This window comes from Chiloscyllium plagiosum, chromosome 14 (assembly GCF_004010195.1).
Source record: "Chiloscyllium plagiosum isolate BGI_BamShark_2017 chromosome 14, ASM401019v2, whole genome shotgun sequence".
In the NCBI taxonomy this organism is placed as follows: Eukaryota; Metazoa; Chordata; class Chondrichthyes; order Orectolobiformes; family Hemiscylliidae; genus Chiloscyllium; species Chiloscyllium plagiosum.
In genome coordinates, this window is record NC_057723.1 from 6,717,495 (window position 1) to 6,740,631 (window position 23,137).

Here is a 23,137-nt window from a genome sequence, read left to right on the forward strand (position 1 = left end):
TAAATACTGACACACTCCCCTCACACCTCGCCCCCATGGCCCCTCCCTGTAAATACTGACACACTACCCAGGGACCCTTGGGGAGCCCTGTAAACATTGACATGTTCTCTGGAAGACTTACTTAAAGCTAACACACTCTTTGTGGTCCCCAGCAATATCAGCACACTCCCTGGGCCCTCAGTTTCTGCTGATTCACTGCCCAGCTTCCCTCAGTTTCTGCTGAAACACTGCCCAGCTTCCTTGGTAAAAAGAGAGACCACTCCCTGGGCCCTCAGTTTCTGCTGAAACACTGCCCAGCTCCCTTGGTAAAAAGAGAGACCACTCCCTGGGCCCTCAGTTTCTGCTGATACACTGCCCAGCTCCCTGGTAAAAAGAGAGACCACTCACTGGGTCCCCCAATAAAGATGGAGATACTCCCCTGGTGTCAGAGTAAATATGGACACAACAGATCGCGAATCTATAAGAGAGAAACAGTTAATATTTGAATTGAGGTCATCTTTCATTCTGATAAAGGGTCATTCTGACCTGAAATGTGTACAGGTATTCTGTTTCTCTCTCTAAGGTTATTGTCTTGACATATAGAGTATTTTAAGCACTTTTTGATTTTCTTACTGTTATGATCCGAGCTGGGAATACGGGATATGTCAGATCCCAGCTGGGAAAACCGGACATGTCAAATCCAAGCTGGGAATATGGAACTTGTCAAATCCCAGTTGGGAAAACGGGACATATCAGATCCAAACTGGGAAAACAGGACATGTTAGATTCAAGCTGGGAATACGGAACATGTCAGATCCCAGTTGGGAAAGTGGGACATGACAAATCCAAGTTGTGAAAATGGGACATGTCAGATCCCAGTTGGGAAAATGGGTCATATCAAATCCGAGCTGGGAATACGGGACATGTCAGTTTGCAGTATGAGACCTGCTTGATATATCATAAGTTCAGTTTTTGCCATTGATTCACTTTAGTCGTTAATCACTGAACGCATGCACAGGAAGCTGAAAGTGTTCTTTAATGAAATAACATAAATCTACTTTGCAACAGAGAAAAGGCTCCATATATTACATTTATTAAAAACCTTAACATAAACAACAAAACAAAGCTTCAGCAATAGTGTTTGGAGATACTCAATCCCAAGGAAATTTCATTCCTATCTCAATGCTTCAATATTATTTAAACTGACTATTTCTAGTTCTCCTTCTTGGATGGTTGATGTATTTCTTTCCAGTCTGATGGCCTGAGCCTCCTTTAGCACTGATAACTCTAATGCTTCTGTACAAACCCTCACAGCTTGGACATTTCTCAACCTGAAATTGTTCCACTAGGAGGAAACTTCTGAACTGAAATTCTGATTCTCATGAACTGAAATCAAACTAAAGTAATTGCCCTCAACCAGCCTGTCGCAAATGCAGCAGTTTAAATATTTCATCAATTAATGACCATAATTTACCTGTTAATTTGTGTTTAACTCATATTAATTCTGCATGTTAAAGTAGAGATTGATAGATAGCAAAAAAAATTGCTTTATTGATTCACGTAGAGGATGAAGTTTCCTGTTTTAAGGTGTGGAATCTTGCAGCTTTGTTCTTTTAGTGAATGGACCAGTTTTGGTCATCACGGACCAGTTTGGGCCAAAGGGTCTGTCTCTGTGCTGTAGGACTCTATGACGCTAACATCATGGGTATCCTGACAGACATTTAACTAAATCATATGATGCTTTAAACGTTACAAGTGACTTTTTGGCCTCTTTAATAAAAATTACTTTCACAGAACTAAAATCAAAACTTATCTGACTCTATTTTTAAAATTCAAATTCTCGGTAATATCTTAAACAGCTTTATTACATCACAGTGAATGTTTCCTGTTCTTCAAAGGTCATTTTACTCCTTCCTCCTTGCAAATGCTGTGCCTTTCCCCTTGTACTCCACCACTCCAAAGCTATTAAAACCTTCCCCAACCCACCGAAACAGTGTCTTATACCATCTAGGAGGACAATAGCAGCAGATACATGGGAACATCATCACTGGCAACTTCCCCTCCAAGCTGCTCGACATCCTGACTGGGAAATATATCATCGTTCCATCCGTATCACTGAGTCAAAGACTTCCCTTCCTAACAGCACCCTGACTGCAGCGCTTCATGAAGGCAGCTCACCACTCCTTCTCAATTAGAGATTGACAATAAACAGTGCAAGTTACAGCCTGACGATGATTTTATTTCACAAAATATCTACCTGTGGTGAAGCCTGTGGCTAGTAGACCGGACTGGCCCAGGGCAATATGAAGTACTGGGTTAGTTTTCTCACCGTGAGCCCCAACATGTATTTAGGAATTACCTGGAAAGACAAAAGGAAACATGAATGTGAACTGCAACACACCATCAAATACAAACTTTAAGAACTTGCTTTCGTTGGAACGTCAATGGCTGGGCTAACATTTATTGTCCATTTCTAATGGCCCTTGAGAAAATGGGGTTAGCTGCCTCCTGAAGCACTGCAGTGCATTGGGGTCAGGTCCTCCTGTCCGGAAGAGAGTTTTAGGATTTTGACTTGGCGACAGGAAAGGAACAACTGATATGGAACTGAGAAGGGATTTCTTCTCTCAGATGGTGGTGAACCTTAGGAATTTTCTGCTCAGAAGTCTCTGGAGGCTAAATCAGTGTTAGTTCAAGATAGATTGACAGATGTGGAGCTGGAAGAGCACAGCATCGGAGGAGCAGGAGGGTCAATGTTTCGGGTCCTGACCTGCTGGGCTCTTCCAGCAGCGGCAGTCCTTACTATCTCCAGATTGATACATCATAGTTGCCACAGATGTCAAGGGATATGGGATGGTCATAGAGATGTCCCCTCACACTGAAACAGACCCTTCGTCCCAACTCCTCCATGCTGATCAGATATCCTAACCTAATCTAGTCCCATTTGCCAGCACTTGGCCCATATCCCTCTAAACCCTTCCCATTCATATACCCATCCAGATACCTTTTAAATGTTGTAATTGTACCAGCCTCCACCACTTCCTCTGGCAGCTCATTCCATACATGCACCACCATCTGTGTGAAAAAGTTACCCCTTAGATCTGTGGCACAGTGGTTAGCACTGCTGCCTCGCAGCGCCAGAGACCCGGGTTCAATTCCCGCCTCAGGCGACTGACTGTGTGGAGTTTGCACGTTCTCCCTGTGTCTGCGTGGGTTTCCTCCGGATGCTCCGGTTTCCTCCCACAATCCAAAGATGTGCAGGTCAGATGAATTGGCCATGCTAAATTGCCCGTAGTGTTAGGTAAGGGGTAAATGTAGGGGCATGGGTGGGTTGCGCTTCGGCGGGGACTTGTTGGGCCGAAGGGCCTGTTTCCACACTTTAAGTAACCTAATCTAATCTAATCCCTTTTATATCTTTCCCCTCTCACCCTAAGCCTATGCCCTCTAGTTCTGCACTCCCCCACCCAGGGAAATATCTTGTCTATTTAACCTATCCTTGCTCTTCATAACTTTGTAAACCTCTATAAGGTCACCCCTCAGCCTCCGATGCTCTAGGATGCTAGAATATGGTATTAAGGTAGATACTCAGCCATGCTCTGGAATTGTGGAGCAGGCTAAAGGGACCAGATGACCTACTCCTGCTGCACTGTCCCTAGGTAGGATGGTGAGTGACTTGGAGGGGAACTTGGAGGGGTGATAGTGTTCCAAATTACCTGCCACCCCTGTCCTTCTAGATGGTAGTGTTTGCAGGTTTGGATGTTGCTGTCTCAGTGGGTTGCTAAATGCATTCTGTTTTCCCTGGAGTGTTGGAGGCTGAGGGGTGACCTTATAAAGGTTTATAAAATTATGAGGGGCATGGATAGGATAAATAGGCAAAGTCTTTTCCTGGGGTGGGGGAGTCCAGAACTAGAGGGCATAGGTTTAGGGTGAGTGGGAAAGATATAAAAGAGACCTAAGAGGCAAATGGCGAATATAACTGTCCCGTGCAGAAACGCGATATATTGCTTGTCATACCACGGACTAAGTCTGCAGGATAGTGAATGAGTTAGCAACTGAACTGTGAGGGATTAACAGAGTAAATGTTTGAACAAATCAGGGTTGACAACATTTCAAAAATGTTTTACATGGATACCCTTATGAAAGGTGCGGAGTAAATGCAAGTCTTTCATTTTATTTGTCTATTGCAGCTAATGAAGAGAACTATCAGGAGTGAGAATTCCCAAAAAAGTCAGCATTCCCACCTTAAAGGCTGAGATAATTCCTTTCCTTGTCTGAATGTCTCCGTTCCTTCATTGCTTTCTTCCTCAGGCCTGGACTCAGCTGTCTTGCCCACAACCAGTGAAGAAGCTGCTGACTTTAACTCTTCCCTTCTCTTGCCACTTCTTTGATGACAGACAGGATACTGCGGAGGATGCGATTGTGGAGGTTAAGCCGCTGGACTAATAATGTTATTCTAAATTGCACCAACTTGCTACATATCCATTTGTTAGCTGTGGGTGTTGCTGACTAAACAGGATAGAACATTGGCTCTTATTGTAAGGAGATTGGACTATAAGAGTATGGAAATCTTACTGTTCAAGGTGCTGCCAGACCACATCTAGAGTACTGTGAGCAGTTTTGGCCCCCTTATTTATGAAAAGATATTGTTTCCCTGGAGGCAGTTCAGAGAAGGTTCATTTGGATGATCCCTGGTGTGGAGGGATTGTCTAATGGGCAAGACTCTACTCACTGGAGTTCTGAAGAATGAGAGGTGATCTCACTGAAACATTTTGGATTCTTACAAGGCTTGACAGGGCAAATGCTGAGAGAATGTTTCCTCTCTCACTCCTATCGGAAAGATGTTGTGAAACTTGAAAGGGTTCAGAAAAGATTTACAAGGATATTGCCAGGGTTGGAGGATTTGAGCTATAGGGACAGGCTGAATAGGCTGGGGCTGTTTTTCCTGGAGCGTCGGAGGCTGAGGGGTGACCTTATAGAGGTTTACAAAATTATGAGTGGCTTGGATAGGATAAATAGGCAAACTCTTTTCCCTGGGGTGGGGGAGTCCAGAACTAGAGGGCATAGGTTTAGGATGAGTGGGAAAGATATAAAAGAGACCTAAGAGGTAACTTTTTCACGCAGAGGGTGGTATGGGTATGGAATGAGCTGCCAGAGGAAGTGGTGGAGACTGGTACAATTCAAAGTTTGGGAGAAGATTTGTAGCTCGGGTGCTCGTTGTTGTGGTTCTGTTCGCCGAGCTGGGAATTTGTGTTGCAGACGTTTCGTCCCCTTTCTAGGTGACATCCTCAGTGCTTGGGGAGCCTCCTGTGAAGCGCTTCTGTGATCTTACAACATCGAGGGCCAAAGGTCCTGTACTGCGCTGTATTTTTCTATGTTCTATGTTCCTGTTTGTCCTATGTAGTGTTTTGTGCCGTCCTTGCAGGGGATTTTGTACACTACATTGGTTTTGCTCATGTTGGGTATTGGGTCCTTCGTTCTGGTGAGTTGTTGTCTGAGAGTGGCTGTTGGTTTGTGTGCTGTTATGAGTCCTAGTGGTCGCAGTAGTCTGACTGTCAGTTCGGAAATGCTCTTGATGTATAGTATTGTGACTAGTCCTTTGGGTTGCAGCATGTCCTCATTCCGTTGTCTTTCCCTTAGCCATCTGTTGATGAAATTGCGCAGGTATCCGTTTTCACCTAGACAGGGGACGAAACGTCTGCAACACAAATTCCCAGCTCGGCGAACAGAACCATAACAACTGGTACAATTGCAATATTTAAGAAGCGTTTGGATGGGTATATGAATAGGAAGGGTTTGGAGGGATATGGGCTGGGTGCTGGCAGGTGGGACTAGATTGGGTTGGGATATCTGGTCGGCATGGACATGTTGGACCGAATGGTCTGTTTCTATGCTTCATCTCTATGACTCATGGGAGAGTCTGGGACCAGAGGGCAGCGTCTCAAGATAAAGCGGCATCAATTTAAGACAGAAATGAGGAGGAATTTCTTCTCTCAGAGGGTTGTGAATCTTTGGAACTCCTTGCCACAGAGAGATGTGGATGCAGAGTCCTCATATATATTTAAGGCTGAGATAGATAGATTCTTGATCAGTCGGGGAATCAAAGGTTATGGAGAAAAGGCAGGAAAGTGGATGTGAAGAGTGTTGGATTAGCCATGGTCCTATTGAACAGCAGAGCAGGTTTGAGGGGCCAAATGGCCTACTCTTGTCCCTATTTCTTATGGTCTTATGGCTAAGCCAGAATTTCTTGCAGGTCGCTAATTGTATTTGAGAAGGCGGTGGTGAGCTGCCTACTGGAACCACTGCAGTCCATGTGCTATAGGTAAAACTACAATGCTGTTAGAGAGGGAATTCCAGGATATTGACCCAGTGACAGCGAAGCAACGGCAATATATTTCCAAGTCAGGACGGTGAGGGGCTTGGAGGGGAAGTTGCAGAGGGTGATGTTCCCATGGTCCCCTGTCCTCTGGATGGTAAAATTCATGTTTGTGTGGTGCTTTAAGGAGCCTTGGAGAGTTGCTGCATCTTGTGGGAAGTGGAAAGTATTCCATCGCACTCCTGACTTGTGCCTTGGAAATGGTAGATAGGCTTTGGGGAGTCAGGAGGTTGACTAACTCACTACAGGATTTCTAGCCTCAGTCCTATTCTTGTAGCCATTGTGTTTATCTGGCTAGTCCAGTTGGGCTTTTGGTCAATGGTAACCCCAGGTGATGATAGTGGGTAATTCAAAGCCGGTAACAGCATTGAATATCAAAGGCAGATCCCAGTTTCCAGCAAGCCAACTAATTTCCTATGAATCAATACTGAAAAAACAAATGCCCATGACTTGACAAAGGGTATCCTTTGTTCATAGAGGAGAATTAGAAAGTCATTACCCCTCAAGTCAGCATAGTAGCATCAGCCTAGTCTGTGTATCGAGTGCTTAAACAAGTGAAGTTCAACACAATGCTGGGGGGTCAGACAAGAGTCAGTTTTCTTTCAGACCTTGGATACGAGACATCACCTTTTTTTAAGGCACACCCTCTTTGACTCCTTGCTGCAAGATGTAACTAACATTTGAACAAAGGCAAGGCACTGCAGATGCCGGAAACAAACACAGAGAGTGCTGGAGAAACTCAGCAGGTCTGGCAGCATCCGTGGAGAGAACAACAGTGTTAATGTTTTGGGTCCAAAATAACGTTTTTTCAGAACTAACATCCTGACTCATCCTGACCCCACAGCTGACAGTGTGAACAATGCTGGAATCTACATCTCATTATTTTGACACCTCACTTTATTTAACCCAGGGCTGGATGTCAAACCGCCTGTGGGCTGCAGTCATGATCTAAGAATACATTCCCACAGGATGCCTCAAATTCCTGCCATTTTCAAGATCCTGGGGAGTGGAAGGAACAAAGGAACATGAAGTGCAATTGCCACTCAACCACTGTCAGTCATGGACTGTAAATAAACTTAACATACTAGATGACTGCATTTTTCATCAATGACATGCTGCCATCTGATTAATAGCCTCAATTTTCACCTCACAAACGTAGGCATTATTTACCTTCCTTGTGAAGATGAATTTACGGCATACTCACTCTTTTCCTCAGATGCCAATGACATTTCAAAATGGTGGACATCCCGCCCATACTGCTTGCTTAGTTTTATGATCCCTGGGATCTTGAAGAGTTTTGCCGAGGCTGAAATTATTGGCCTATTGATCTGGTGACCATTTATGCTCCTTGAAGAACTTAAAATCAAAGAATCATACAGTACAGAAGATTTCCTTTGGTCACGTGAATCTGCCAAAGTGGCCCAAAATGTACATCAGTCCCACTTTCCTGCACTAGGCCCCATAGCCTTGAATGTTATGACACTTAGGTTCAGGGTCGGATTAGAACAAATTAGCATGGATTAAGTAAGGGTGGGTGTGCCTGACAAACCTGTTAGAATTCTATGAAGAGGTAACTAGTAGATTAGACCAGGGAAACCCAATGGATGTTATCTATCTAGACTTCCAAAAGGCCTTTGATAAGGTGCTTCATGGGAGGCTTCTGAGTAAGGTGAGGGTGCATGGTGTTCAAGGTGAGCTACTGGCATGGATTGAGATTGGCTGTCTGACAGAAGGCAGAGCATTGGGATAAAAGGTTCTTTTTCAGAGTAGAGCCAGTGACAAGTGGGGTCCTACAGGGTTCAGTGTTGGGCCGCAGCTGTTCACTTTATATATTAATGATCTGGATGAAGGGACTGGGAGCAGTCTGGTGAAGTTCGCCGATGATACAAAGTTAGATGGACAGGCAGGTAGTACTGAGGAAGTGGGGAGGCTGCAGAAAGATTTAGACAATTTGGGTTCAGGAAATGGCTGATGAAATTCAATGTGAGCAAATGCGAGGTCTTGCACTTTGGCAAAAAAGAATACAAGCATGGACTATTTTCTAAACAGTGAGAAAATTCATAAAGCCAAAGTACAAAGGGATCTGGGAGTGCTAGTCCAGGATTCTCTAAAGATTAACTTGCAGATTGAGTCTGTGATTAAGAAAGCGAATGTAATATTGTCATTTATCTCAAGACGGTTGGAATACAAAAGCAGTGATGTGCTTCTAAGACTTTATAAAGCTCTAGTTAGGCCCCATTTAGAATACTGTGTCCAGTTTTGGGCCCCACACCTCAGGAAGGACACACTGGCACTGGAGCGTTACAAGTGAAGATTCACAAGGATGATTCCTGGAATGGTAGGCCTAATATACGATGAACGGCTGAGGATCCTGGGATTGTATTCATTAGAGTATAGAAGGTTGAAGGGAGATCTAATAGAAACTTACAAGATAATGCATGGCTTAGAAAGGGTGGGCGCTGGCAAGTTGTCTCCGTTAGGCGGGGAGACTATGACCTGTGGGCACAGCCTTAGAATTAGAGGGGGTCAATTTAGAACAGAAATGAGGAGACATTTCTTCAGGCAGAGAGTCGTGGGCCTGTGGAATTAATTGCCATGGAGTGCAGTGGAGGCTGGGACGTTAAATGTCTTCAAGGCAGAGATTGATAAATGCTTAATCTCACAAGGAATTAAGAGCTACGGGGAGTGTGTGGGTAAGTGGAGTTGAAATGCCCATCAGCCATGATTAAAAGACAGACTGGACTCAATGGGCCAAATGGCTTTACATCCACTCCTATGTCTTGTGGTCTTGTGAGATGCTTGTCCAAGTCCCTTTTAAAGGTTATGAGGTTTACTACCTCAACTACCCTCCCATGAGGGCATCCTGAGCCCACACCCCCATCTGGGTGAAAAATGTTTTCCTCAATTCCCCTCTAAACCTCCCTGCCTTTCACCTCAAAATGAAAAGTAAGTTGGTGAGGGACAGAACAGATTGGGATCTTCGATCATTTCTCCTGATAAAGTCAAACACAATGGTTCAGGTTATTGCACAACTGTTACCATGGGTCCATCTGTGTTTTTCCCTGAAATTTGTCTGTGTGTGTGTGTGGCGGGGGGGGGAGGGCGAGCATCTAACTAATGCTTGGTTAGACATTGTACCTTGTGTGGGAGTCATTAGATTAGATTACCTACAGTGCGGAAACAGGCCCTTCGGCCCAACAAGTCCACACTGACCCGCCAAAGCGTAACCCACCCAGACCCATTCCCCTACATTTACCCCTTCACCTAACACTACGGGCAATTTAGCATGGCCAATTCACCTGACCTGCACATTTTTGGATTGTGAGAGGAAACCGGAGCACCCGGAGGAAACCCACGCAGACATGGGGAGAATGTGCAAACTCCACACAGACAGTCGCCTGAGGCGGGAATTGAACCCGGGTCTCTGGTGCTGTGAGGCAGCAGTGCTAACCATTGTGCCACCGTGCCGCCCCAAATAGAGCATACAGCACAGAAACCGACCCTAGGGTCCAACTTGTCCATGCCAACCAGGTTTCCTAAACTGTTCTAGTCCCATTTGCCTGCATTTGGCCCATATCCCTCTAAACCTTTCCAAACGTCTTTTAATGTTGTAATTGTACCCGCCTCTACCATTTTCTCTGGCGGCTCATTCCATACACGCACCATCCTCTGTGTGGAAGCGTTGCCCCTTGGGTCCGTGTTAAATCTTTCCCCTCTTACCTTAAGCCTTTGCCCTCTAGTTTTGGACTCCCTCACCCTCTGGGAAAAATACTTTGGCTACTCTTGTTCTATCTTTATGTTCCTTACAATCTCATGAGACGCCTGTTCGAAATCAACAGCAGTCCCCATCATGGCTGCTGCTTGCCTTTACCACTGACACCAGACTGGCAGTTCCTACTTCCTGCAGAGACCTAGCACCTCTAACAGAGTGCCAAGAGCAACCTGATCCCACCCCTCGACTAATCAGCCTCTCTATGGTTTAGAAATAGTGTGCCTAAGGCAATGTAGTTCAGGCTCAGGGTGGAGTCAACCTGCGTGTGAGATACCCAAATCCGCTCTTTAAAACCTGGGCCCTGGTTTCTGTGAGTAATGCAAATATTTAATCACCTCATCCTAGTGCGGTGCTATATCACTCAATCGAAAAGAGAACTAAGGAACGTGGCTTCATGTTCTTCAGGATTCAATAATGACATTGCCTTCAGAATTGATTGGCATGGACCAGTTTGGGTCGAAGGGCCTGTCTTTGTGCTGTAGGACTCTATAACTCAAAATGTCCCCAGTCAAGTGACATGAAGGAAAGCCCAGCCTGAGGGATAGGGGACTGAGTTTAATTTAAGTGGCTTCAGCAACAATGTTCTTGATCATTTACCATTATCTTCATATGACTTCATTAGTTGGAAACATATTGGGTACAATACAAAGTAGTTCCCCAAAGGCATGTCAACTTTAATCTATTTTTCCTACCCAAGCTGTTCAAAGATGTCACCACACACCTCTGAAACAGGTCAAACTTGTTCACGAGAGTAGCTCACCACACGTTTCTCAGCAGCAATCAGGAATGATTAATAGTTACTGTTCTTGTCGCATCCTGTATACCTTTAGAAAAGTGATACGTGTTTGAAATAACCCTTTACGCTTTTGAAACATCCGAAACAACACTATAATGACACATCACCCCGTAACTAAGTGTTCTTGTGTAAATCTCAAACAATTTCAATCTCTGTTTCGTTTCATTTCACCTCGTGTAATTTTGTTTCTTGGCATAAAGGTTTTAAAACTGGGACAACAAACAGGAGTGCCTCCACCAGAGTTGCCTTTCCATGAAGTGGTAGTTTTCCAGCCCTCATAATTACCCTGGGGTTGCAGATCTGTTGCTATTCAGCAGCAAGAACCAATTATTGCACAAAACGAAAAGCTGTGACACTGCCCTGCAGCAACACAAACCATCAAATAGTTCTCTCACACAGGCAATATTTTGAAAGAATTCAAGAACAACGGCTATCCGATAAGCACAGTCCGCCGATTCTTACACAACAAACCCAAACAAGAAGACACAACACACCCAGAGACTCTCACCACACTACCGTACATTAAAATTCCTGAAGAAGGGCTTATGCCCGAAACGTCGATTCTCCTGTTCCCTGGATGCTGCCTGACCTGCTGCGCTTTTCCAGCAACACATTTTCAGCTCTGATCTCCAGCATCTGCAGACCTCACTTTCTCCTACCGTACATTAAAGGCATCTCGGAGATGACGACCATGGGCATCATGGTAGCCCACAAACCTACCAACACACTGAAACAGCTCTTGATGAACCTAAAGGACCCTGTACCTTCATATACAAAATGAGTATGAGTAGTTTTTATTTTTCATTCCTATCATATACAGCTGATACAGTAAATAGCTATCACAAAGCTAGTCCTTTTTTTTCTAAAAGCTGTTCCTTGGCTCAAGGATTCTCCGTCCTTGATTTTTTTCAGAGGGATAATAAACCAGGCCGGGCTCCGATCAGTCTGGTTTGTTACAGAGATGAAAAGGATTTTGAGCGGCCTTTTGTTTATATGCAAACAGATGAGACTTCAGGCCAAAGTGATCATGTTTTAGAAGGGACCTGTATAATGAAAGGGGAGTGGTCAGCTCTCTATCTGGGCAGTTTAGTTCAGTCCAGAACTGGTTGGGAGTTTAACAGTGAGCTGTGTGGAAACTCTCTCTTCTGCCCTTCTAACTTCAACCTGTAAGCACCTGACTTGTTTTGTACTGTGTTTTAAAGAGGGTTTGCTTATTGGGGCTGTTACTTATGGAACAGCGTACTTAAGTCTAGATTGGATAGACTGAGTTCTGCAGGGGGCTCCTTATTCTGTTCTTTGTGTTTCATTGGGTAATTTTGTGAATAAGTTTTTTGTCTGTTTTAAATCTGGTAGTCAACCTCACTAACTTACTCGGGGTAATTTTCACTGTACACTTAGAGAAACAAATTGCAAAGTTATGGTCTGGGCTGCCCACTTAAGAATGGTTTGAGTTGTCTGGCCTAGCCCATAACACAGCATTCCTCCAGGACCTACATGGACAGCACAAACTACACAATTGTACACAGCATAAAGTGCATAAGAAGTGCAAAACACGCAAGTTCCAGTATAACAGAAGAATGATAAATAAAAGACATTTCTCTAGCAGCAATTCAATCGTGCAAAGAATTTCAGATGGGAAAGAGTCTGATCATACTGTGATAAGGATCCTGATGGCTTGGGGAAGAAGCTGTTGCAGTCTGGCCGTGAAAGACCGAATGCTCCGGTATCTCCTGCCAGATGGCAGGAGGGAGAAGAGTTTGAGTGAGGGGTGTGTGGTGTCTTCCACAATGCTCTCAGCCTTTTGAATGGAGTGTAGTATAAATGTCCGTGATGGAGGGAAGAGAGACCCCCATGATCTTCTCAGCTGTCCTCAGTATCCGCTGTAGGGTCTTACCATCCGAGACAGTGCAATTCCCAAACCAGGCAGTGATGCAGCAGCTCAGGGTACTCTCAATAAACCCTCTATAGAATATGGTGAGGATGGGACGTGGGAGGTGGGCTTTCCTCAGCCTGTGCAGAAACTAGAGAATACCCCGCAAGAACTGCAACAAACATTACATCGGACGGACAGGCAGGAAACTAGCCACCAGAATACAGGAACACCAACTAGCCACCAAAAGACATGACCAACTATCCTTACACACAGACAACAAGGGACACCAGTTCGACTGGGACAATACATCCATATTGGGACAGGCTAAACTAAGACACATATAGGAATTCTTAAAGGCCTGGCATTCAAACCGGAACTCCATTAACAAACACATCAATTTGGACGCCATTTACCAACCTCTCAGAAACAGAACCGGAAGTGATATCACCCACCGTAACAGACCAAGACACATAAATAGAAAGCGAAACAGGACACCAGTGCTTCACTGATGATGTTACCTAGCCTGGTGACAAAACATCTGAGAACATATCTTCCAGCTCAGCGAGCAAACTTACAACCTGAACGTTTTTAAAGTTGATTGGCTCAACTGGAGTTTGGAACTAAGTCAATCTATTTGGTGCAATTTCCAATTCAAAAGGCCTTACTTCAGCTTCTCTACTGGCTGTGCTCAGTTTCATTTGGTTCCAGCACCCCTGGTTTGAGCAGAACAAAAGTTCAAACGTTTCCTACACCTCCTGATTCCCCAAAGTCTGTCCATTATCCACAAGGCACAAGTCAGGAGTGTGATGGAAAACTTCCCCACTTCCCTGGAAGAGTGCAGTTCCAACAACACTCAAGGAACTCAACACCATCCAGGACAAAGCAGCCTGTTTGATTGGCATCACATCCACTCCTGAAGAAGGGCTTATGCCCGAAACGTCGATTCTCCTGCTCCTCGGATGCTGCCTGGCCTGTTGTGTTTTTCCAGCACCACATTTTTCAACTCTGGTACTCCAGCATCTGCAGTCCTCACTTTCTCCTATCACATCCACTCCCTCCATGACCGATGCTCAGTAGCAGCAGTGTGTACAATCTACAAGACGCACTGCAGAAAATCACCAAAGATCCTTAGACAACACCTTCCAAACCCATGATCCATCTGGAAGGACAATGGCAGCAGATACATGGGAATACTGAAACCAAAGAGAAAATGCTGGAAAATCTCAGCAGGTCTGGCAGCATCTGTAAAGAGAGAAAAGACCTGATGTTTCGAGTCTAACTGACCGCTTTGACAGTCAGACCTGCTGAGATTTTCCAGAATTTTCTCTTTTGGTTTCAGATTCCAGCATCCGCAGTAATTTGCTTTTATACGTGGGAATACTACCATCTGCAAGTTCCCCTGCAAGCCACTTACCATCCTGAGTTGGAAATATATTGCCGCTCCTTCACTGGGTCAAAATCTGAGAGTTCCCTTCCCAAAGGCATTGTGGACAGCACAGGGACTGCAGCGGTTCAGGAAGATAGCTCACCCCCACCTTCTCAAGGTGCAACTAGGGACGGGTAATAATGCTGGGCTCAGCCAGCGACACTTACATCCCATGATTGAATACAAACAAAATGCCAGACTCAAAATGATAACTCTCCACTGAAGCTGCAGCCCTGCTGCGTTTATCCAACAATTGCTGTATATAAATCAGATTTCTAGCCATTGCTTGATTTTGCCTTGAGTATCTCTTTCCACCTCAGACAAAGCTTGCACCAGAACAATCCCTTTGCAGTCGGACAGGATGTGGTGGGAAATTTGATGGGGTGGTAATGGCTGAGTAGTATTATCACTAGACTGTTAATCCAGAGTCCCAGGTCATGCTGTGGGGACCTGGGTTCGAATCTCATCGTGGCATAGGGTGGAATTTGAATTCAATAAAAATCTGGGATTAGGAATCTCGTGATGGCTATGAATCTGTTGTTGATTGTGGGGGAAAACCCATCAGGTTCACTAATGTCCTTTAGGGCAGGAAACTGCCATCCTTACCTGGTCTGGCCTATGTGTGACTCCAACCTTATAGCAATACGGTTGACTCTTAAATGCCACCTGGGCAATTAGGGACGGGCAATAAATGCTGGTCAAGCCAGCAATGCCCATGTCATATGAATGAATCTAATAAAAGAACTAACTGCTGCCTGTCCTTCCCCCTTTATTCTCCTCTTCTCTGTGCCCCAGGTCCCTGGTTGTTGAATCATTTTGGGCATCTGCGAAGAAAGCAAACCACTGAAGGGTGCGTCATAAACAGTCAGGCCGAGTGTGTGATAATGTCAGGGCCTCAATATGGTGGCGTTAGGCCCAGTCCTGATAGACTGTCAGGTGGCTAAGGTGGCTCCTCTTGAAAGGCTAAGTAGAATCATGGTTTCATAAAATCCCTATGTTATTGAAAGAGACCATTTACCCCATTGAGTCCACACCAACCTGCTGAAGAGCAGCCCACCCACACCCACACCCAGCCCCCTTCACTTTCCCTGTAACCCTGCATTCCCCTTGGCTAACCCACCTAGCCTACACATCTCTGGACAGTGTGGGCTATTTCCCATGGCTAACCCACCTGACCTGCACATCTTTGGACTTGGAGGAAACCGGAGCACCTGGAGGAAACCCACACAGGCACGGGGAGAATGTGCAGAGTCCATACAGACAGTCACCCGAGGCTGGAATCAAACCCGTAGGTACCTGGCGCTGTGAGGCAGCAGTTCTAACCTCTGAGCCATCATGCCACCCTAAGAATCATGCCTACTGAGTGTCTTACCATCTGCGTGGGGATGGAATCATTGGGACAGGCAACAGTATGATGATGGCGTCAGGGTCTGGGTAAGTTATACTGAATGCTGGTGCCAGGCCTACTTTCTGTGCCAGTCCAGGGGCTCTCTCTTGGTTGGTGGTAAAGGATGAAGCCTGCTATGTCTCAGCAGGAGACAGGTTTTTTCCAGTAACAAGGTAAGGTTTATTCTATCTTTGTAACAGGTTACAGTGTACTGGTGACTGCAGAAGAGAATACAATCTCCAGTTTACAATGCTCAGAAAATGCTCCAAGTCTCCTAAAAGCTGCCTGATGCATATAACCAGCTGCTATTACATAGGGGGAGGTTCAGTTCAGGTCCCATTAACCCTTTCATATCCATTAACTTATACAACAGTGATGATGCTCAGAGGATCAGGGGACACACAGGCAGGAATACGTTCCTGGGATCTCACAAGTGGATGATGATGGAGAATCTCTCAGTCTGTTCTAGTGTAGGTTGAATTACTGGGATTGGAGGGGGATGATCTGCGCCCAGACCTCTGAGTGCCACCCACCAAGGAGAAAGGACATTTGTAACAGAGATTATGCAGCTGTGTGTTGCTGCTCAGGAACTTTTGCACAGCTCTGAAACAAACGCAATGTAATCAAAAGGAAAAACCTTCGGACTACGGTAACTTTGTCCATGGCGGGCAGTGCCTGCTGGGTTGAGGTGGCATCCTAACCTGCATAATGGGGCACAGGTACCTGTGATCACTGCTGGGCATCCTCAGCCTTCTCTTACACTGGCACTCTGACATGTCCAGAAAACTAAGCCCCATGTCAATCACCAAACACACACGGCCCTTCCCAATTTCATCTCTTGATGCCCAGGAGACTCCATTTTCTTTAATTGGTTCATAGGACAAATGATCTTTGATATGCCATTACCCATTTTTAATTACCCAGAGGGCAGTTAGAAATCAACCATATTGCTGTGGGTCTGGAGTCACATGTAGGCCAGACTTGACTGGTATATTTCCCACCCTGAAGGGATATTAGTGAACTAGATGGGTTTATCTGCCAATTGACAATAGCTGCACGTCATCATTAAACTTCCAGACTTAGTTTTTAACTCAAATTTGACCATCCGCGATGGCATCCAGGACAAAGCAGCCCCGGCTTAATTGGCACTACATCCACAAATATCCATTCCCTCCACCAATGACATTCAGTAGCAGCAGTGTGTACTATCCACAACACGCACTGCAGAAATTCATCAAAGATCCTCAGACAGCACATTCCAAACCCCCAACCACTTCCACCTAAAAGGACAGAGCAGCTGATACATGGGAACACCACCACCTTTAAGTTCCCCTCCAAGCCAGTCACCTTTTGGTTTGGAAATATGTCGCTGTTTCTTCAGTGTCACTGGGTCACAATCCTGGAACTCCCTCCCAAAGGGCACTGTCGGTCTACTGACAGCATGTGGACTATTACAGTTCAAGAAGGCAGCTCATCACCACCTTCTCAAGGGGCAACTAAGGTCGGGCAATAAATTCTGGCCCAGCCACTGATACCCAAGTCCCATAAGTGAAGAAAACAAAACACCATACTCAAAACGTGAACTCTGTTGTTCTCTCCAGAGATGCTGTCAGACCTGCTGAGTCATAGCGGGATTTGAATCTAGGAACCTCCCCATCCCAGGATAATAGCTGGATCTCTGGGTCAATAATTGAGAGATAAATTCACTAGACCATCCCCCTCCCCTGTCATTAGCCGGTATTGATAACCCGGGTGTTAAGGGAGCTGCAGTATCAGAGATGTACAATTTTCCCTCCTTGGTTGGTACACCTACTCAGCTGCCCATTACTGCTACAGTGCCTAAGTTGACACAACACTTTTCCCTCCCTCTGAGCCTCTCCCAGGTGCCAGGCCTGAATTTCGTAAACTGCTGCCCGGCTAACTTTGACAAACTGATAACAGTTTTGGCATTCACTTTGAATCAACTTTCCCCACCTTCAAATGGCCCTCTAACAATGCCCGCGACTCTAAGACAAATATTTCTTTGCATTTGTCGAGGGCGATGTAATTTGGGACAGAAATCTCTTTCGCTACTCGCTCCTTTCTGAACTCACATATAAAATACAGATTGTTCTGCTACAATATGAGTTTTGCTAATGCAAATTTAATATAATAAGATTGACACATTGGGGACACTGTTTCTAAAGCACAAACTTTTAAAGTGTGTATTGGTTGTAACACGATTCCAGTCCCATCAGTTTAAATGGTGTTGCTTTTACGCAGTGTTCTTATAACATGGGATTGCACAAGAACGGAACTACCATGTTAAAGCAGAACCAACTGTATAGTCATCTGTGATTCCCATGAGGGGAAAAGCTTTCAGAGTTGGAATATGGTTTTTTAATGGGATGTGGGTATCACAGGCAAGACCAGCATTCATTGCCCATCCATAAGTGCCTTTGAAAGGGAGTGGCTTTCTCAGTTATATCAGGGGCAGTTAAGAGTCAATCACATTGCTGTGAGTCTGGAGTCATGTGTAGGCCAGACCAGGGAAGGAAGTCCTGAAGAAGGGTTACACCTGAAACATCGACTTCTCCACCTTCTGATGCTGCCTGGCTTGCCGTGTTCTTCCAGCTTCCTGCCTATCTACTGACCAGGGAAGGATGGCAGTTTCCTTCCCTAGAGGACCAGATGGGTTTTTACAGCAATTGTAGGTAATTTCATGATTACCATGACTGAGACTAACATTCTATTCCAGATTTATGAACTGAATAGTTTCCGGAGTACTGAGGTAATGTTGCAGTTGTATAAGACTCTGGTGCAGCCGCATCTGGAGTATTGTGTGCAGTTTTGGTCCCCATACTTTAGGAAGGATGTGGAGGCACTGGAACGGGTGCAGAGGAGGTTTACCAGGATGTTGCCTGGTATGGTAGGAAGATCGTATGAGGAAAGGCTGAGGCACTTGGGGCTGTTTTCATTGGAGAAAAGAAGGTTTAGGGGTGACTTGATAGAGGTGTACAAGATGATTAGGGGTTTAGATAGGGTCGACAGTGAGAATCTTTTTCCACGTATGGAGTCAGCTATTACAAGGGGGCATAGCTTTAAATTAAGGGGAGGTAGATATAGGACAGATGTTAGGGGTAGATTCTTTACTCAGCGAGTCGTGAGTTCATGGAATGCCCTGCCAGTAGCAGTGGTGGACTCTCCTTCATTATGGGCATTTAAACGTGCATTGGATAGACATATGGAGGATAGTGGGCTAGTGTAGGTTAGGTGGGCTTGGATCGGCGCAACATCGAGGGCCAAAGGGACTGCACTGCGCTGTATTCTTCTATGTTCTATGAATTTAAGCTCCACAAGCTGGTGTGATGGTGTGTGTGTGGGAAACCACATCCCCAGTATATCCGGCCCTGAGGAGGTGTCACTGGACCCGAAACATTAACTCTGATTTCTCTCTCCAGACCCTGCAGGGCTTCTCCAGCCTCCCCAGTGTATCGCTCTGGAGTTTGGAATCCAGTGGTTTTACCATCCCAGAAGTGGTTAACCATTTTGTTTCTTCCTCACTCCACCTCCCCCCCCCCCCCCCTCCACCACTGTGCCACCGTGCCACCCACGGTGGCACAGTTTCTTCCTCACCTGCCCCCCCCCCCCCTCCAAGGAGGGTGAAAACCCAATTGCCAAGCTCTGACCCGGAGTCGAGAGAAAGCACAACTCCCTGAGTGCCGGCTGACATGTCCCAGTCAGTACGGGGGGTTGCAGGAGGGAGGGATCTGGGCAGCATGGCACACTGTTAGCACAGCTGCTCCCTGGGAGACCAATCGCCAGCACCAAGTGGATGGGCCAAATGGACTGATGATCTCTCTCATCAAACCAATCCAAGCAGCAACCTTCAACAATAAAGAGTAAATTATTGTCATAACTCCTCGTCTAATTGACAAATGGTGGCCCAGGCCTTGGCTTATTCTGGTATTTATCTGGTTACCGGGGTAACGTCCAGCCGCCCTGCGATGTCCAGCTCCTCCTGTATCCCACAATCCCTCACTTGGAGGACCGGCCTGGCCCGAGGTCGGGGGCGCGAGGGGTTGCAGACCCTCTGCCCTCTTGCCGCCTTTGTGATCTTTGGCGTTGGAGGTCCCCCAGGTCCTCCAGCCAACCCCTGCAGCGCTTCCCTCGGGAAACAGGGCAACCGGTTAGTGCACAGCACGATCCCACAGACGCGGGGTTTTCTCCGATTTCGGGCGACCACCCCTGCTCCTTCTAGATCCTTCTGTTCCAGTCGCCTTGGAATAACGGAAAGGGGCTTGGCGTCTGAAGGAAGGCCCCAGCGGCAGTGCGGCACCCCCGGGGTGGGGTGAGGGAGGGCAGTATACCCAGCTTGGGGTGTGTATTATATTGGTTTGCGGGGGACATTAGGCCTGGCTAGGGGTGCGGGTTACACCCAACCCAGGGGTATTACCCAAACCAGGGGTGGGGTTATATGCACCCAGGGGTGGGATTGGGGGTCGTACCCAACCCAGGGGTGGGGATTATACCCAACCCAGGGGTGTGGATTATACCCACCCAGGGGGTTGTACCACCCAGGGATGGCGATTACAGATTGCTGGTTGTGGGGATTAAATGTGGCTGGAGGTGGGGTTTATTCCTGACTGATTGTGGAGATTATATAGGTCTGGGCGTGGTGTCTATAAATGGTTGAGGGTAGTGGTGTACATGTCATAGTGATTGAGTCATGGAAATCAGACCCTTCGGTCCAACCCGTCCATGCTGACCAGGTATCCCAACCCAATGTAGTCCCATTAGCCAGCACTGGCCTGTATCCCTCTAAACCCTTCCTATTCCTACACCCATCCAGATGCCTTTTAAATGTTGTAATTATGCCAACCTCCACCACTTCCTCTGGCAGCTCATTCCATACACGCACCACTCTTTGCGTGAAAAAGTTGCTCCTCTGGTCTCTTTTATATCATTCCCCTCTCACCCTAAATCTATGCCTTCTAGTTCTGGACTCCCCCACCCCAGGGAAAAGACTTTGTCTACTTATCCTATCCATTCCCCTCATGATTTTATAAATCCCTATAAGGTCACCCCTCAGCCTCTGACACTACAGGGAAAACAGCCCTAGCCTATTCAACCTCTCCCTATAGCTCAAATCCTCCAATCCTGGCAACATCCTTGTAAATCTTTTCTGAACCCTTTCTGGCTAGAGGTGGGGATTACATGTATCTGAGGATGGGGAATTATACATTTCTAAGGGTGGGGATTTTGTGTGTCTAATGGTGGAGTTGATACATTTCTTGAGGTGGGGATTATATGTAGCTGGGCATGGCGATAATACAGTGCTGGGAGTGCAGGATATATGTAGTTGGAGTTGGGAACTATACATGTCTAATGGTGAGGTTTATACATTTCTGGATGTGGGATTATATGTAGTTGGGAATGGAGATTATCTGTGTCTGCTGGTGGGGTTTATACACACTGGATCAGTTGTTTGATTCTTCATTTTCTAATGGCTCACCCCTGTTGCTGGTGAGATGTTTCTGTGTGTTTGTCCTCAGTATTTACACAGCGAGCACTGTGATCAGCTGCAGTTTATTTGGTCTCTCAGTTTCCTGGAAGCCACTGGGCGATGATCCAAGAGGCAGTGTAATTTCAAACACAGATTTGGAGGGGTTTCAGTGCATTAGGAGGATGCTCGGCCCATCGGCAGTATGCAGTACAATATATTAATGAGGCTTTGTCTACATTAAACCCCTTGGGCTGATGGTGCAGGAAGGGAGGAGAATGGATTTACTCAGAGTTGTGAGGCCAGGAGGTGTGGTGAAAGAGGGATACATTGGCATGAGAGCCATGGAGGGAGGAATCACAGCATTTTGTCCACCACCCAGTTTATCCACACACAGCAGTCTCTCTGCCTGTCTGCTCATTCTGACCCAAGGATAAAAATTCAGTTGTATTGTGATGTGGGTCATGAATCAAACAGCTAACTAGTACTCTGCTTCTCCATTGGCTGATGAATGACTAACATTATTCCTGTGATCAGATTCAGCCTGTATTTGGGCTAACCCTGCCAATCCCATCATTTCACTTTGTTCCCACAACATTCTGACTGTAATCTCAATGTTTGTGTTGAATTTTAAAGCTGTCTTACACTGGATTTGCCAGATTTACGTTGGGGAGTGAAAGGCATAGATTCGCTTGACCTAAGTATTGAAGGTTAAGGGGAGGGTTCTTGTTTTGCAGGGTTAGTGTCCCTACCTCTGGGTGAGGAGGTTCTCTTCTCTCTGTCTCTCTTTCTGGCGCCAGACACTTGCTGTCCTACTCGCTTGCTTTCTGCGTGCTCTCTTGTTCTCGTGCTGCCTCGCTCTTGCTCTCGCTCTATTGCTGTCTCTCTCTCTCTGTAAGCACAGCAAGCTCCCACAAGCAACCTGATAATCTGCTTCACTGATATCACTGGAGGAATAAATTGGCACCAGCGAAGGAGTTTCTGTGAATGTCTTCAATATAAGACCATATGATCTCAGAGCAGAAAGTTCCTTGAAAGTGGAGTTGCAGGTAGATAGGATAGTGAAGAAGGTGTTTGGTATCCTTTCCTTTATTGGTTAGTGCATTGAGTACAGGAGGTGGGAGGTCATGTTACAGCTGTAGAGGACATTGGTTAGGCCACTTTTGGAATATTGCGTGCAGTTCTGGTCTCCTTCCTATCGGAAGGATGTTGTGAAACTTGAAAGGGTTCAGAAAAGATTTATAAGGATGTTGCCAGGGTTGGAGGATTTGAGCTATCGGGAGAGATTGTTTACCCTGGAGCGTTGAAGGCTGACGGGTGAGCTCATAGAGGTTTATAAAATCATGAGGGGCATGGGTAGGGTAAATAGACAAGGTCTTTTCCCTGGGGTGGGGGAGTCCAGAACTAGAGGGCATAGGTTTAAGGTGAAGGGAAAAGATTTAAAAGGGACCTAAGGGGCAGCATTTTCTCGCTGAGGGTGGTGTGTGTATGGAATGAGCTGCCAGAGGAAGTGGTGGAGGCTGGTACAATTGCAACATTTAAAAGGAATTTTGGTGGGTATATACTTAGGAATGGTTTGGAGGGATATGGGGCAAGTGTTGGCAAATGAGACTAGATTAGCTTAGGATATCTGGTCGGCATGGACGAATTGGACCGAAGGGTCTATTTCCATGCTGGACATCTCTTACTCTAGGTAGGCCATTTAGCCCATCAAGTCTGCTTCAATGAGATCATGGCTAATCCTAATCTTTAAAACCACGTTCCTGCTGTACGCCATAATCTTCAATTCCTTTCCTGATTAAAAATGTTTCTCTCAGCCTTGAAGCTATTGTGTCTTTGACGCCGTTTTGAGAAGGAAGCTGGTTTCACATCTCAGTTGTAAAACAGCTCCTCTGTCAGTGTGGCACTTTCCACAGTCTTTGATAAAACTCTTGGGGGGTCAACTGCTGGTCACTCAGATATGAGTCAGGAAGCCTGTGGACTGATGTTTACCTATATTCTTTCCTAGAACTTTGTGTCCTAGCGGCAATAGGTCATTTTACTCACCAAAAC

The 23,137-nt window shown here is 45.9% G+C and overlaps 1 protein-coding gene across 1 annotated transcript in view; it reads right to left on the reverse strand.

The window, feature by feature from the left end:
• LOC122556980 overlaps positions 1-21,769 on the reverse strand; it is a 22,124-nt gene extending 355 nt beyond the window's left edge. The window contains exons 1-4 of the mRNA XM_043704214.1: positions 21,751-21,769; positions 19,565-19,956; positions 4,218-4,378; positions 388-457 (exon numbers count right to left, since the gene is read on the reverse strand). Coding sequence (XP_043560149.1) covers positions 388-457; positions 4,218-4,378; positions 19,565-19,956; positions 21,751-21,769 — 642 coding nt within the window. The remainder of the gene's footprint in view (positions 1-387; positions 458-4,217; positions 4,379-19,564; positions 19,957-21,750) is intronic.
• Between the last annotated feature and the right edge of the window lie 1,368 nt (positions 21,770-23,137).